Here is a 14,443-nt window from a genome sequence, read left to right as displayed (position 1 = left end):
TGAGCAATCCGCCCGCCTCGGCCTCCCAAAGTGCTAGGATTACAGGCGTGAGCCACCACGCCCGGACCCCCTGTCCATTATTTAATTTTGTTTTTAGAGACAGGGTCTTATCACCCAGGCTGGAGTACCGTGGCTCCATAATAGCTCACTGCAGCCTTAAACTCCTAGGCTCAAGTGATCCTCCTGCCTCAGCCTCCTGAGTAACTGGACAGGTGTGGCCACCATGCCTGGATAATTTTTTAAATATTTTTTAGAGACAGGGTCTCACTAAATTGCTCAGGCTGGGCTCAAACAATCCTCACACCTCACCCTCTTGAGTGGCTGGGACTACAGGCACCACCATGCCCAGCGTCTCTCCATTTCATTTGATGTCACAGAATCCTCCTAACAGGTCTCCCCTCCTCTTGGTCCCAGTTTCCCATCTTTTTTTTGTCTTTGAGACTGTCTCACTCTGTTGCCTGGGCTAGAGTGCCGTGGCGTCAGCCTAGTTCACAGCAACCTCAAACTCCTAGGCTCAAGCAATCCTTTTGCCTCAGGCTCCTAAATAGCTGGGGCTACAGGCATGTGCCACCATGCCTGGCTAATTTTTTCTATATATTTTTAGTTGTCCATATAATTTCTTTCTATTTTTAGCAGAGACACTTTTGCTCAGGCTGGTCTTGAACTGAGCTTGAGCAATCCGCCCGCCTTGGCCTCCCAGAGTGCCAGGATTACAGGCGTGAGCCACCGTGCCCAGCCCCCATCCTCCTTGAGAAGGAAACTCCAGTGCTGATACCATCTTCATGGCCCTGCCCAGAAGAACCACCTTCTGCCCCTGAGGCCCCATGTTTACCTGTAATTTTCCTAGTTGCTTCCTTCCCTCACTAGTGCTTTAGGTCCTTCCCAGCTCAGGGACAGACACAACCCTTCCCTTCCCCCTAGTGGATTCCAGCACTTTCTTTAGGTCTTGGCTTGGTTGGCACTTCCTCAGGATGGCTGTCCCAAAACACCACTGTTTGAAACCCCTGTTAGGTTCCATGCTCTCTTACGGTTTTCCTGATGAGACTTCAGTCATGATGTTCTGTGATCATTTAGGTTTGTCATTGTATTCCCCAGGCCTGCCTTGTTCACCATGGCATATTTTGTCTAGTGTAGGTATTTGGTAGATATTTTATGTCTTGGTCCTTTTTTCAACAGGACAAATCGATGGCCAGGAGATCACTGCAACTGCTGTGCTGGCTCCCTGGCCTAGGCCACCCCCCAGGCGATTCAGCCCTCCCAGGAGAATGCTGCCACCACCTCCCATGTGGCGCCGGTCTCCCCCACGGATGAGGAGAAGGTAAATCAATTTGGAACCTCACAGTGGCCTGATGAGGCCACAAACCTCAGTGATTGGAATGACTTTGGGACCCTTTATTCATCCCTGCTGCCCTCCACTGCTGTGTGGGTGTGAGGTGACCCTTCATAGTTGGTAGTTGGTGTGGAAAGCTTACTAGGAGAGCCATCGCTGCAGTGAGTGACAGGCAGAAGAGGCCCAGAGTTGTGCCAGTGCTCCTTTCTGAGTCTGAGCAGTGACATTGCGTGGCCTTCTCAGGAGACTTGTGGATCCTGAGACTAAGTGCGGGCCTGCTCCCCTTCCTAGCTAAGAAAACAGGAAGGGTCAAAGGAGTGGTGGGGGTGGGGGTAATCCCTTTGGCAGAGGCCTCAGTCTGGCCTTATCTGGCCAGGGGTGTTGAGCTGCACTTCATTCAGCCCTGAGAAAGGAGAGCCTGGGCCTGTGTCCTTGTTCTCAAGAACACCCCATTCCCTTCCCAGAGCTCCAGGTCATTCCCATCCCATGAGAGCTGTCTCAACTTCTAGTGTTGAAAAGTAAAACCATGGAGAACTGTTCCAGAAAGAAGCTAGCTTGCCCCTGTGGCCCATGCCGAGTCTGACTGACATGGTTTCTCCTCTTCCCACAGGTCCCGCTCCCCGAGGCGCAGGTCCCCTCTGCGCCGGCGATCCCGCTCCCCTGGCCGCCGCCGCCACAGGAGCCGCTCCAGCTCCAACTCCTCCCGATAAGCAGGGCCACTGAAGCTCGTGCTCCCTGTAACTTATACCCCATCCCATCCCATCCCATCCGGATCAGTTTTGTCACTTTTCTAGCCAAAGGATCGGTAGGAAAGGAAATTCCTCACTCAGGCAGGCTTGGAAGCCAGCTATTGACAGCTCTGCAGTCCAGGTTCTAGCTGCAGACGTACTGCTGGTTTGGGGTTGTGCCTGTAAAGATGCCCTCAGTTTTCTGGCTAGAAGCTCACCTTGTTCCAGTACCTGAGAGTCAGTTCAGTGGCAAAGCCACTAGGGACCCAAAGGAAGGGTCCAGGTGACAATGTGGGCCAGCCTGGAGAACACACTTTTATTTTCCACATGTGGCCTGGTCACACCCTTGCCGGTACAGCGCAGCATCCTTGGGGAAAGGGAGCTGCTCTTTTGCCAGAGCTGTGGCCTGGCCTTTTGCTTTCCTGCTTGAGTAGTTTTCTGACCTTGTGGGCCTAACACCCAAGAAGAAAGAGCCTCTCGCCCCAGTGCCGGTGCATAAATGGTTGTCTGTTCCTGTACTCGTGCACGGGCCACACCTGGAACCCCTATCCTCTGAAATTGGTGAGCAAGTTGAGAGCCGGTGCTGCAGGGCTGGCCCAGAGCTCCACTGGGCCTGTCTTTTGTGGTGGTTTTGCAGGTTACCTTGGCAACATGTACATTGCTTCTTTTTTCTTGTATTGTACAGTCAGTACTATAAAATTTGTTTTGAGTTTTGTAACTTTGTAGCATTTTAGATAACATTGTGTTTGTACTGTGTAGAGTGAAGGAATTGTGTTAAATAAACCTAGGATTAGAGTGCAGAGTGCTGGTTTCACTGCCTCCTTCCTGTCCCTTAGTCCCCAGCACATTTTGTTATTTGTGACTTCTAGTGCCTCACTAAGAACTGAGTTTTGGTCTCATTTCCAGAGTGACCCCTCCAGAAGCTTTCAGGCAGGAGAGCGTAAGGCCAGTGTCCTACAGGCTTGAAGTGGTGGACAGACAGAGGGCTGGCATCTCAAAACCTTCATCTTTTCAGAAGCTTCGAATTCTGCCAGACCAGAAATATTAATCTTATTTGCTGCTACCATATTAAGTAGTTATAGGAAAATATATTTTTCTACCTCAAAAATTGGTTTGGGCCACAAGGAAAAATTGGAAATGCTCAGGTGATAACAAAAGCTGACATCACCCAACACTGCTGGGCCCTTTGTGTGCCCAGTGCTCTGAATAGTCAGGAAAGGCCCCACACCAGGTTGTACAGAGGCCTCTTCCCCCCCACCTCAGTGCGCTGCCCACACAGGTGGCCAGTTATTCATGTCCTTTCCATGTTGGTGCAAATAAAAAGTTTAGGAGATGCAACTGCTGTCCCACAGCAGGGAGGGTGCCTGCTGGCTCAGCCTTGCCTTCAAGGGTGCTGTCTGACATCCTTGTCTGTACACTTGGGGTTCTCATGTGCAAGGTGGCCGGGCTGTTCTTAACCACCTCCAGTGCTGCCTCTGCGGCTAAACTGCCAAATCTGACTCCTGTTCCCCAAAGGGGCAGGACTCACCCTAGGCAGCCCCTGGCCTCCCCAGAGGGCCCTTGTGTGGTTTAGCACCCTGATCCGATGGCCTTACCTGCTCAGACGCTGTGATAGCTGCCTCTGGCAAGGAGCTGCCCGGTCCCTTATTGCCACGTGAGCTCACAACTGGCACCCACAGCCTCCTGCCATAGTGGTTTTGGTCTTTGGTCAGTGGACACCACCGGAAGCAGGAAGAGGGGACGTGTCTTCTCGGCCTGACCTTGGGGCTCAGCAGTGGGTGGGGCAGCGCCTGACCGGCCTGCTGCCAGCCGCGGGAAGGGCCCGCCCCGGCCGCCACGTTGGGTCACGGTTGCGTTTGCAAAGGGCCTACGCCCTGGGGCTGGGGTGAGCCAGGGCATCGCCTGGGAGGCCGACTCGCCTTCCCGCTCGGCAGCCCTCCTGAGCCTATGACCGCGGACCCGGCGAGCCGAGCGGGCGGGGCCAGGCCGGGCGCCCTCCGGGCCCGCCCCCGCCCCGCCCCGCCCGGCGGCCACAGCGGGCGACCCCGGCCCGCCCCGCGAGGTCAAGATGGCGCTGGCGGCGGGGATGCGCGTCCGTGCGCGCGCGCTGCTCCGTGCGGGTGCGGGTCGCGGCGGCGGCGGGGGCGGCGCGGGGGTCCGGCGGGGGCGGGGGGCGGGCCCGGGCCGGGGCCGGGGCGAGCTAACCGGCCTCCCGCGCTGCGTCTGCAGGGGCCCGGCTCCGGGGCGCGGCCCTCGGGCGGCCGGAGCCGGCGGCCGGCGGCGGGGACGGCGCGCGGCGCTTCACGAACCTGCGGGTGCTGGTGGAGCCGGACCCGGCCGCAGGTAAGCGGGCGCCGCCGCCTCCGGGCGGGCGAGGGCTGGCCAGGAGCCCCGCAGTCGGTCGGGTCCAGACTGAAGTGTTAGAAAGTGGTTGAGTTTCTAAAGGCAAGGAGGTGAAGCCCGGTTTTTAGAATTCGGTTTCTCTTTAGAACTTAAGGGTCATCACACCAGGTGACTTAAATGGGCTTTGTTCATTATGAAGATGTAGATGATTCTGTTTTTAAAGTTTGGAGGATATGATCTGTTATGTAAGCTATTCATTGGACCTTGAAAATAATTGAAAGTATTTTGGAATGAAATATTTTAATTGACCTTAACACTCCCAGTGTCACTCTTACCTGTCCCTACCTGAAACTCTGAAGAGGGGATTAGAAGCACTTTTTGAGGGGCCAACTATGAGCCCAACAAAAACTTGAGTTTTTGAAGGATCATTTCTGTGACAGATTCGAATATATCTCAAAAAATGTAAAAACCCATATCTTAAAATATTGGAATGGATAGTGGGACTGCACAACACTGAATGTGTGTAATGCCACTGGACCTCACACTGCAGAATGGCTAGAATGGTAAATGTTATGTATGTTTTAGCACCATTTAAATATGTGTGTATGTGTCCAGTAAAAAGAAAAAGTATTGGCGAAATAATTTTTTTACCCAAGTGCTTCACACTCTTCCATGTAAGAACTTGCTAACTTCTGTGGCTTCGTGTGATAGAAAGTAGTCTGGGGTCAGAAAGCCAGGCCTGACTCTGTCCCCATTGCCAGAGAAAAGGCAAATATTGTGAAATGAAAACACTCATCGCTCAGGACAACCTGAGGCTTGGATGAAGAAACAGCTCAAACTTGCCTTTTTATTGTTTCCGTTGGTACCGCGGTGAAGCTGACCCGAGGTTCACTGTTTACGTTTCAATCAGGATGCATTTGTCTAGCACCGCCCTGTGCCAGGAAAGCGGTCGTTGCCCCGTGATGTCTGAGCTCTTCCAGATTCTCCCCAGTGAGCTCACGCTCACCTTTGGCCCCTTTCCCTCCCCGGCCCTCTGCCGCCCTGTGTCCTCCATGTGCCCACTTCAGAGGCAACTTTAGAAACTTCCCTCTGAGCCAGGTTTAGGGAACTTGTTCTGGAAGTTCTGGCAGCTCATTTCTCATATGTATGCCTTACACACGCCTGCAGCTAGGGAAAAATTGCCTCTTCTTGTAAACTAACGGGCCCAAGGAGCCCACTTGCCGTCAAGACTTAGGTCTCGTTCCCAGAGAATGGCTGTTTTCTCTGCTGCTGGCAGAGTGAAAGGACAGACCACGGAAAGTTTAAGAACATCTGACCCCCAATATTTTCAGCCTTTATCCTCAAACAAGTGTGAGCCAGAGGCTCCCCACTGGGGTTTCTCTGTGTATATCTGGTGCTTAGGTTTTTCTCGCTCCTCGAGAAGCTGAGGCCATTTCCTGCTCCCATGAGGACACAGGACTTGCCACTGCAGAAAAAGAACACAGGGGCACTGAACGAACTGATGAAGTAGGATATGAAACAGGCGTACGGCCAAGCTGGCAGGGACACGTGAAGGCAGAAGAGAGGTGACTGGCTCCACCAGCTGCTCCCTCACAACAGAGAATCAAGGCCATCGTGATGGCTCAGCCTGTAATCCCAGCACTCTGGGAGGCCAAGGCAGGAAGATTGCTCAAGGTCAAGAGTTCAAGAGAATCAATAGCCCAGATCCCAGATTGGCAGAAGCCACCTTTGTTGACTCTTCTCAGGTGTCCTCCGGGCCTGGAGTGGAGGATTAAGAGGCAGTCGGTCTTTGTCCAGAGTGGACGTGGCAGAACTGGACGGTGTGAAGTCGGGTTACAGGATAGATTTTAATTTTGAGAGAAACTTTTACTTCAACTAAGATAAGGGTCTTTGCCAGAGAACCATGCATGAATGAGAGTAGGGCTGCCCCTGAAGTCTGGCGGACATCTGCCTGGGGCTGGACCCAACTGTCGGCAGGTGGCCGGGCCTGCAGAGCCAGCGCGTCCATGGGCAGGGCAGGTGCACGAGGCGGGCAGTGCCCTCAAAGATGAGACTCGACTGAACTGCGGGGATCTTGGCCCCTGCTTGATGGTGAAGAGGGGGCAGAAGATGGCGATTTCATTAGTGTCCTAGGGCTGCCGTCACAAAGTAGCACAGACCAAGGGGCTCAGACTACAGAAGTGTGTTCTCCCAGTTCTGGAGTCCGGAAGTCGCACGGACGGTGCTCCCTCCCCAGGCTCTTCCAACTTCTGCTGGCGATCAAGGCGATCCCTCCTTGCCTCTTCCAACTTCTGCTGGCTGCCCGAGATCCTTGGTGCTTCTTGCCACGTAAGCGCACTCCTGCAGCCCCTGCCCCCGTCTCTACATGGCTTCTCCTTGCACCTCTTTTCTGCTCATAAGGACACCAGTCATATTGGATTAAGGGCCCCCCCAGTGTGACCTCATTTGAACTTACATCTTAATGACATCTGCAAAGACCCTAATTCCAAATAAGGTCACATGCCCGAGTACCAAGGGATAGGACTTTAACATCTTTTGGGGGGTACACAGTTCAACCTGCCAGGGCAGTGAGGCTGAACACCCAGGGGCTCTGAGGGCTTCCTCCTTAATTTTCCGCAGTCCCGGGGACAGGTTGCAAACCTCTGGGGTTTTTGTTGTTGTTCCTTTGTCCTTGGGGGCATTGCTTGCCTCTCCACTTGATAACATGGTTCTGGACATATTTGGGGGAGAAATACCTTGAACAGAGCGTACTAGGAAAATAATCTATCCCTTTCTATTCTAAGTTTATTTGTAACTCTCCCTGTCCGAACAAAACTTAATGAACTCTGCACACCACGGTGCTGTGTGAGCAGAAGAAAGAAAACCTGCTGGTCTCTTTGTTCTGCTGGAGGCTGCCAAGCCCTGCATGGGAGATCAGAGTTCCAGCATTTTCCTTCTCTCGGCACACTGGGTTCAGAGACCGCACATCTGTGTGAATATGAGCAGTCCATGTGTACCAGCAGGAATCTGTCTCCTTAGAAAAAAGAAAAATTAAAAATGATGTTATAGAACACGGGCTTAGCAAATCCAGCCCAGCACCTATTTTTATAAATAAAGTTTTATTGGCATACAGCTGAACCCACTTGTTCTGTCTGTGGCTGCTTTCATGCTGACTTGTGCAGTGGCCCTGTGGCCTGCAAGGCTGAAGACGTTCACTCCCTCACCCTTTACAGAAAGGCCCACCACTGGGCTGGAAGGTCAGCAAGTGGGGTGGGGAGTCCTGGGGAGGGTTTTGGCAATGTGGCTTCACCTTCAGCCTGTTTAATTGGGCTGTTTGATTAGACACCTTTGTGATTTAAGATGACACATTTTTAATTTATTTGAGCTGGGGTCTTGCGATGTAGCCCAGACTGATCTTGAACTCCTAACCTCAAGCAGTCCTCCTGCCTCGGCCTCCCAAAGTGCTGGGATTACAGGTGTGAGCCACCACACCCAGCCCTGAATTGTTCCCTTTAAAATGGTTGATTTATGTTATGTGAATCTCACCTCCATTTTAAAAATCCCCAAACCGTGCAGCTACCCATGGCCTGGTTGAGGGTGCAGGCTGGTCAGGGCGGTTTCCCAGCACTGGATGTGAGCTTCGTCTTCCTCATTCTGTGCCGTAGGGGTCGCTGTGATGAAACTGAAGAACCCGCCAGTGAACAGCCTCAGCCTGGAGCTCCTGACGGAGTTGGTCATCAGCCTGGAGAAGCTGGAGAATGACAAGGCCTTCCGCGGCGTGGTCCTCACTTCGGTGGGTGCCCACGCGGCCCCCACAGCCCCCGTTCTCATCAAAGTGCAGACCTGTTGCCACACTGGAAAAAGGTTGGCGCCAGCCATCACGTGGTGTAGAGTAACCAGACAGTCCCCGACACCCTGAATGCCAAACGCCACCACGAGAGGCTTCCAGGAAGTGTGGTCTGGGCGTGGCCATCATTCTCCTTCCAGATCATTCTCCTGAAGGCAGACCATGTCTGAGACGGTCTCCCGGGCCTGTGCAGCTGTCAGAGTGGACCCTGCGCACAGCTGTGGTGCTCAGCAGCCTGGGCCAGGGTCAGTGAGGGAGAACGGGGTGTCTGCAGGGGCAACTTCACGAACTTCATGCCACTTCACAAACTTGACCGTGGGTTCCTGGGCACCGCCCTCAGAGCCCCTTGGTGCATCGAGCCAGTCCCATAAACAACGTTTCTTGCAAAAGCCATGCTCTTAGGTTATCTTTCGGCTGGTCTTAAGGTCAAATTCTGTTTCAGTTTCCTTTTTTTAAAATTTTTTTTGAGACAGTCTCACTCTGTTAACCTGGGCAGGGTGCAGTGGCGTCGTCATAGCTCACTGCAGCCTACAACTCCTGGGCTTTAGCGATCCTCCTGCCTCAGCCCTCCAAGTAGCTGGGACTACAGGAGTACACCATGACACCTGGCTAATTTTCTATTTCTAATTAGTAGAAGTGGGGTCTCACTCTTGCTCAGGCTGGTCTTGAACTCCTGAGCTCAAGCCATCCATCCGCCTCGGCCTCCCAGAGTGCTAGGATTACAGGCGTGAGCCACTGCAGCCAGCCATGCAGTTTGCAGACTTGCAGTTTGCAAAGAAGTTTACAGAGGGCAAACGTTTCCACATGGATTTCTTTTTTTTTTTTTTTTTTTTTTTGAGACAGAGTCTCACTCTCTTGCCGGGGCTAGAGTGAGTGCCATAGTGTCACCCTCGCTCACAGCAACCTCAGACTCCTGGGCTCAAGCAATCCTCCTGCCTTAGCCTCCCAAGTAGCTGGGACTAAGGCATGCACCACCATGCCCGGCTAATTTTTTCTATATATTTTTAGTTGGTTAATTAATTTAGTTTTTTTATTTTTAGTAGAGACGGGGTCTTGCTCTTGCTCAGGGTGGTTTCGAACTCCTGACCTTGAGCAATCCGCCCGCCTCGGCCTCCCAGAGTGCTAGGATTACAGGCTTGAGCCACTTTGCCCTGCCCCCACATGGATTTTTGAGGGCACCTCAGCCCTGCCTCCAAGTGCTGGCAAATGCTGGGAGCAGCATCCCTGAACAGTGTCATTGCTAAGGTCAGGGAGGGGCAATAAGCAGCATCTTTAAGTCCCGGAAGGGTGGGACTGGGTAGGACCCAAGGGGAGAGTGTGCAGAGGCCAAGGAGAAGGGGAGTGAGGCAGCGCTAGGAGGCGGGCATGAGCCACAGCAACCCACCAGCCTGGCCTGCTGTCAGTCTTTGTTCCCGTCAACAGCGTGGGGTAAACATCTCGCCGAGTCTGGAGGGGCCAGGTTGGGCTGTGTTAACAGATCAGCCCACAGCCTTGGGAGCTCCAGCTGTGGAAAGAAAGCTTGCAGACGTTCTGGAGGGGCCTTTGTCATTTGCCCAGAGGTGCAGACTCGGCAGGAGCCGGGGGTGGGTTTTTACACACTGTGCCCCAGTTTGTGTTCCCGGCTGGCGGTCCTTGGGCTGAAGGTCCAGAATCTTTGCTGAGCCCTGCTGAATGCCACTGTGCCAATTAACCTTTACCCCAGCCAGTGGCCTCCTCTTCCTTCTGAGTTCACACCTCCTCCTTCCTTGGTAGCTGTGTGGGGACCTGGGTCATCCACCTAGACCACTCTCCTGCCCAGCACTCCCAACCTGCATGGTGGTCTGTGGCTTGCTTACCCTCTGGGGGTGGATCAGAACACGTACCCCCTCCAGACTCTGTCAGGAAGCTTCGCTGTGTCCCTGAAGTCCCCTGCCAGACAGCTGGGTGTCAGAGCCAGGGATGCAGAAGGCCACACGTGTGCAGGGGTGCAGAGAGCTGGCACCGTGCCTGCCCTGCCTGTTCTCTCTTCCGGGTTGACTCTGGATAGGGAAGAGTGTGCTGGGAAGTGGAGGGGAATGGGGTCTGGGGAAGGTCTGGGCTGAGTTCCTGGAGCCCCCGGTTCTGGGCTCCGTGGGGGCATCATCCCCACTCCATGAGCGTGACCCAGCCCTGGTGGTGTGATGCTGGTGGCGGGGGCTCTGATGGGCTCCTGGCCCTGGCTACTCCCCAGGACCGCCCCGGTGTCTTCTCGGCTGGCCTGGACCTGACGGAGATGTGCGGGCGGAACCCGGCCCACTACGCTGAGTACTGGAAGGCAGTGCAGGAGCTGTGGCTGCGGCTCTTCCTCTCCAACATGGTGCTGGTGGCTGCCATCAATGTGAGTGCCCCCACTCCCACGTGGCCCCACTGGCTCGGGTGGTACCAGTCCAGGGGGCAGGAGAGACCGTGGTCCAGCCCTCAGAAGCTCTTAGGGGGAAGGGGGCAGTTGTGGAGACCTGAGACATGCACGGGTAAGTGCCACAGCAGACCACGTGACGTGTGGAGAGGGCGGGCGGGCCGGGTGGGTGGGTGCGGAGATGGCCTGGGCGGACACAGAGGGGAGAGGTCCGGTGGGCGGGCCCGGGCCTGTGGTCCACATGGACCTGGTGAGGCTGTGCCAGGGCAAGTGGGTGGTCGGATCCCCTTGGGAAACATCACTCAGACCTGGCTTCAGGGAGGCTGGACCCTGGGAGCCAGTGTGCTCAAGGGGGTGGCAGTGACAGCCCAGGCGAGGTTCACAGAGGGCCGAGCTGGGCAGAGGGGAGGCCTGGTGTGAGAGGCGGCAGCAGCAGACCAGAGGTGGGGATCTGTTTGGGGCAGGGGGTGCATGGGGTGAGAACACAGGATGGATCTGGAGTTCCCAGGACATCCTGGTGGGATTGGCTGCTGTGGTGGTACAGGGCCCCATGGGGCCATGATGTGAAATGACAGCTCTAGCTAAATGCTGGGTAGCACTTTAGCACTGGACAGAAGCTGTAGGAGGAAAGGCGGCTTGTACCCTAACCACACAGTGCAGAAAAGAGTGATTTTTCTGACCCCTGAGAGCTGACGACCCTGTCATCAAGGGCCCTTGGCTGATGAGCAAACCTGAGGTGCATGCTGAGCCCTGAGGGGCCAGTTCCTTCCCTGTCCTTTTCCCCATCTCCCACACCCAGCCCAGACAGCGTTGGTGCAGAGCCCCAGGGGGCCCTTCCTCCGGTGTCCTCGCACCCTGCCCTCTGGATACGACTGGGACCGGCAGCACCTCCAGCATCCCCATGGTCTGGCCTCTCCCTGCAGGGGGCCTGCCCCGCTGGAGGCTGCCTGATGGCCCTCACCTGCGACTTCCGTGTCCTGGCCAGCAACCCCAAGTTTGCTATAGGACTGAACGAGACCCTGCTGGGCATCGTCGCCCCCTTCTGGTAAGCCCGGGGGCTGCACCCATAGGCAGCGGTTGGCTCTGGGGGAACAGGCCTACCTGCCTGGGAGCTCCAGAGCCACCAGGTGAGTGGGTGTCTGCATCCCAGGTTCAAAGACACCCTCGTGAACACCATTGGGCACCGAGCCTCGGAGCATGCCCTGCAGCTGGGGCTGCTCTTCCCGCCGGCCGAGGCCCTCCAGGTGGGCATAGTGGACCAGGTGGTGCCTGAGGACCAGGTGCAGAGCACGGCGCTTTCAGTGATGGCCCGCTGGATGGCCATTCCAGGTGAGGAGCACAGGGGCGGGCCGCAGCCTGTGATCCTGGTGAGACCAGAGTGTTCCCACACCCAGAGGTGCCCCGCATGCGCGCAGGCTGTGGGCGTCCGGGGCTGCACACCAAAGCACCACACACTGGGCAGCTAAGACCACAGAAACTTGTTCTCAGTTCTGTAGACCAGGGATCCAAAATCAAGGTGTGGGCAGGCCCACATCCCTCCAAAGGCTCCAGGAGAGGATCCGTCCTGCCTCTCCCAGCTTCTGGTGGCTCAGGCATTCCTTGGCTTGTGGACGCATCACTCCGATGTGTGCCACCGCCCTTTTGTGGCATTCTCCCTGTGTGTGTCTGCGTCTCAGACCTCCCTCTCCCTTTCCTTATAAGGATACCTGCCATTGGGCTTAGGGCCTACCCAAATCCAATGAGGATCTCACAATTATATCTACAGAGACTTTTTCCAAATAAGGTCACACTTAACAGGTTCTAGAGTGGTAGTTAGGACTTGGACCTGTCCCTTTGGGGTTCACTTTTCAACCTACTACAAAGACAACTGAAAACCTGCTTGTCTGTGTTGCAGAAGTAGGACTGCTCATATCAATCATGATATAGACCAGGACCAGCAAACCCCAACTAAAAAGGGCCAGATAGCTTGTCAGCTCTGTAGGTAAGATCTTTGTTGCCAGGGAGCCACTGCAGCGTGGAGGCAACCATACAGAACATGGAACCGGCCGGGCGCGGTGGCTCACGCCTGTAATCCTAGCACTCTGGGAGGCCAAGACGGGCAGATCGCTCGAGGTCAGGAGTTCGAAACCAGCCTGAGCAAGAGCAAGACCCCATCTCTACTACTACTATAAATAGAAAGAAATTAATTGGCCAACTAATATATATAGAAAAAATTAGCCGGGCATGATGACACATGCCTGTAGTCCCAGCTACTCGGGACTGAGGCAGGAGGATTGCTTGAGCCCAGGAGATTGAGGTTGCTGTGAGCGAGGCTGACGCCACGGCACTCACTCTAGCCTGGGCAACAAAGCAAGACTGTCTCAAAAATAAATAAATTAATTAAATAAATAAATATAAAATAAAATAAAAAAGAACACGGAACCAATGGGCTTCCATACAGTGTTCCAGTAAGACTTTGTAGACCAGCAGGGCGGGCTCACGGCTGTAATCCTAGCACTCTGGGAGGCCGAGACTGGTGGATCGTTCGAGCTCGTGAGTTTAAGAACAGGCTGAGCAAGAGCCAGACCCCATCTCTACTAAAAAAAATAGAAATTAGCTGGACAACTAAAAAAAAAAAAAAAAATATATATATATATATATATATATATATATAAATTAGCCGGGCATGGTGGTGCATGCCTATAGTCCCAGCTACTCGGGAAGCCGAAGCAGGAGGATTACTTGAGCCCAGGAGTTTGAGGTTGTTGTGAGCTGGGCTGACACCATGGCACTCCAGCCTGTCTCAAAAAAATAAAATAAAATAAAAAATGACATATTAAAAAAGCAATTTTGGACTGGCACGGTGGCTGACACCTATAATACCAGCACTCTGGGAAGCTGAGGTGGGAAGATTACTTGAGGCCAGGAGTAGCACTCTGGGAAGCTGAGGTGGGAAGATTACTTGAGGCCAGGAGTTAGAGACTAGTCTGAGCAAGAGCAAGACCCCATCTCTACAAAAAAAAGTAGAAAAATTAGCTGGGCATGGTGTATCATGCCTATAGTTCCAGTTATTTGGGAGGCTGAGGCAGAAGGATTGCTTGAGCCCAGGAGTTTGAGGTTGCTGTGAGCTAGGCTGACACCACTATACTCTAGCCCAGGTGACAGAATGAGACCCTGTCTCAAGACAAAACAGAAAAATAAAAATTTTATAGTATCAGCTAATATGATTTTAAAAGAAGTTGGTGGGCAGAAACACTGTTTCCTACCAGAGTTTGAACTTGCATAGAAAGCTTGGGAATGATCCTACTATCTCTAAAAGTGGGTTTTCACCAGTGGACTCGTTTTCTTTAGACCATGCTCGACAGCTGACCAAGGCCATGATGCGAAAGGCCACAGCAGACCGCCTGATCAAACAGCGTGACGCAGACATCCAGAATTTTGTCAGCTTTATCTCCAGAGACTCCATTCAGAAGTCCCTGCAGACATACTTAGAAAAGCTCAAACAAAAGAAAGGCTAGTGGCTGGGCTGCCACAGGGCTTTTAGCCACATGTGCCCCTCTAGGGGCCTGTGGTCCCAACAGGGTCTTAAACAAGGTATTTTTCAACTTAAAAGTACTTTTAGCTGTTTATTCTGATAATCTTCTTAGAAGGTCCTGCTCCTTGTAGCCCAGCGTCCCAGGGCCCCACCACTGCCCACAAGAGTGCCCTCTCTGCCTGGCTAGCAGCAGGGGCTCAGCAGTGTCCTGACTTGGGAATCATGAACTGGCAGGTGGGGGGGTCCTGGACCTCAGAAAGGTCGCCACTGAGTGTCCCTTTTCCCAAAGCAGAACTGTAAATAAAAATAAATTCTTTGGGTTGTCCCA

General features: G+C 53.8%; 2 protein-coding genes across 4 annotated transcripts in view; both read left to right on the top strand.

Moving 5' to 3' along the window:
- Positions 1-2,858, top strand: part of RNPS1 (RNA binding protein with serine rich domain 1) — a 337,992-nt gene extending 335,134 nt beyond the window's left edge. For both annotated transcript variants that reach the window (XM_012743624.3, XM_012743616.3), the window contains exons 7-8: positions 1,177-1,318; positions 1,941-2,858. In XM_012743624.3, coding sequence (XP_012599078.1) covers positions 1,177-1,318; positions 1,941-2,040 — 242 coding nt within the window. In that variant the 3' untranslated portion in view covers positions 2,041-2,858. The remainder of the gene's footprint in view (positions 1-1,176; positions 1,319-1,940) is intronic.
- Positions 2,859-4,081: 1,223 nt separating this feature from the next.
- Positions 4,082-14,443, top strand: ECI1 (enoyl-CoA delta isomerase 1). Of its 2 annotated transcripts, XM_075994983.1 has the most exons (7): positions 4,082-4,178; positions 4,288-4,401; positions 8,046-8,173; positions 10,437-10,583; positions 11,525-11,646; positions 11,752-11,930; positions 13,932-14,443. In XM_075994983.1, exons 1-7 carry the CDS (start codon positions 4,127-4,129, stop codon positions 14,096-14,098), a joined length of 909 nt encoding a protein of 302 aa, XP_075851098.1. In that variant the 5' UTR covers positions 4,082-4,126; the 3' UTR covers positions 14,099-14,443. The 2 variants fall into 2 exon arrangements, with proteins under 2 accessions (XP_075851098.1, XP_012599080.1); XM_012743626.3 differs by lacking the exons at positions 4,082-4,178; positions 4,288-4,401 and adding an exon at positions 5,807-6,729.

This window comes from Microcebus murinus, chromosome 19 (assembly GCF_040939455.1).
Source record: "Microcebus murinus isolate Inina chromosome 19, M.murinus_Inina_mat1.0, whole genome shotgun sequence".
Lineage (NCBI taxonomy): Eukaryota > Metazoa > Chordata > Mammalia > Primates > Cheirogaleidae > Microcebus > Microcebus murinus.
This window is presented reverse-complemented; position numbering and strand designations above follow the sequence as displayed.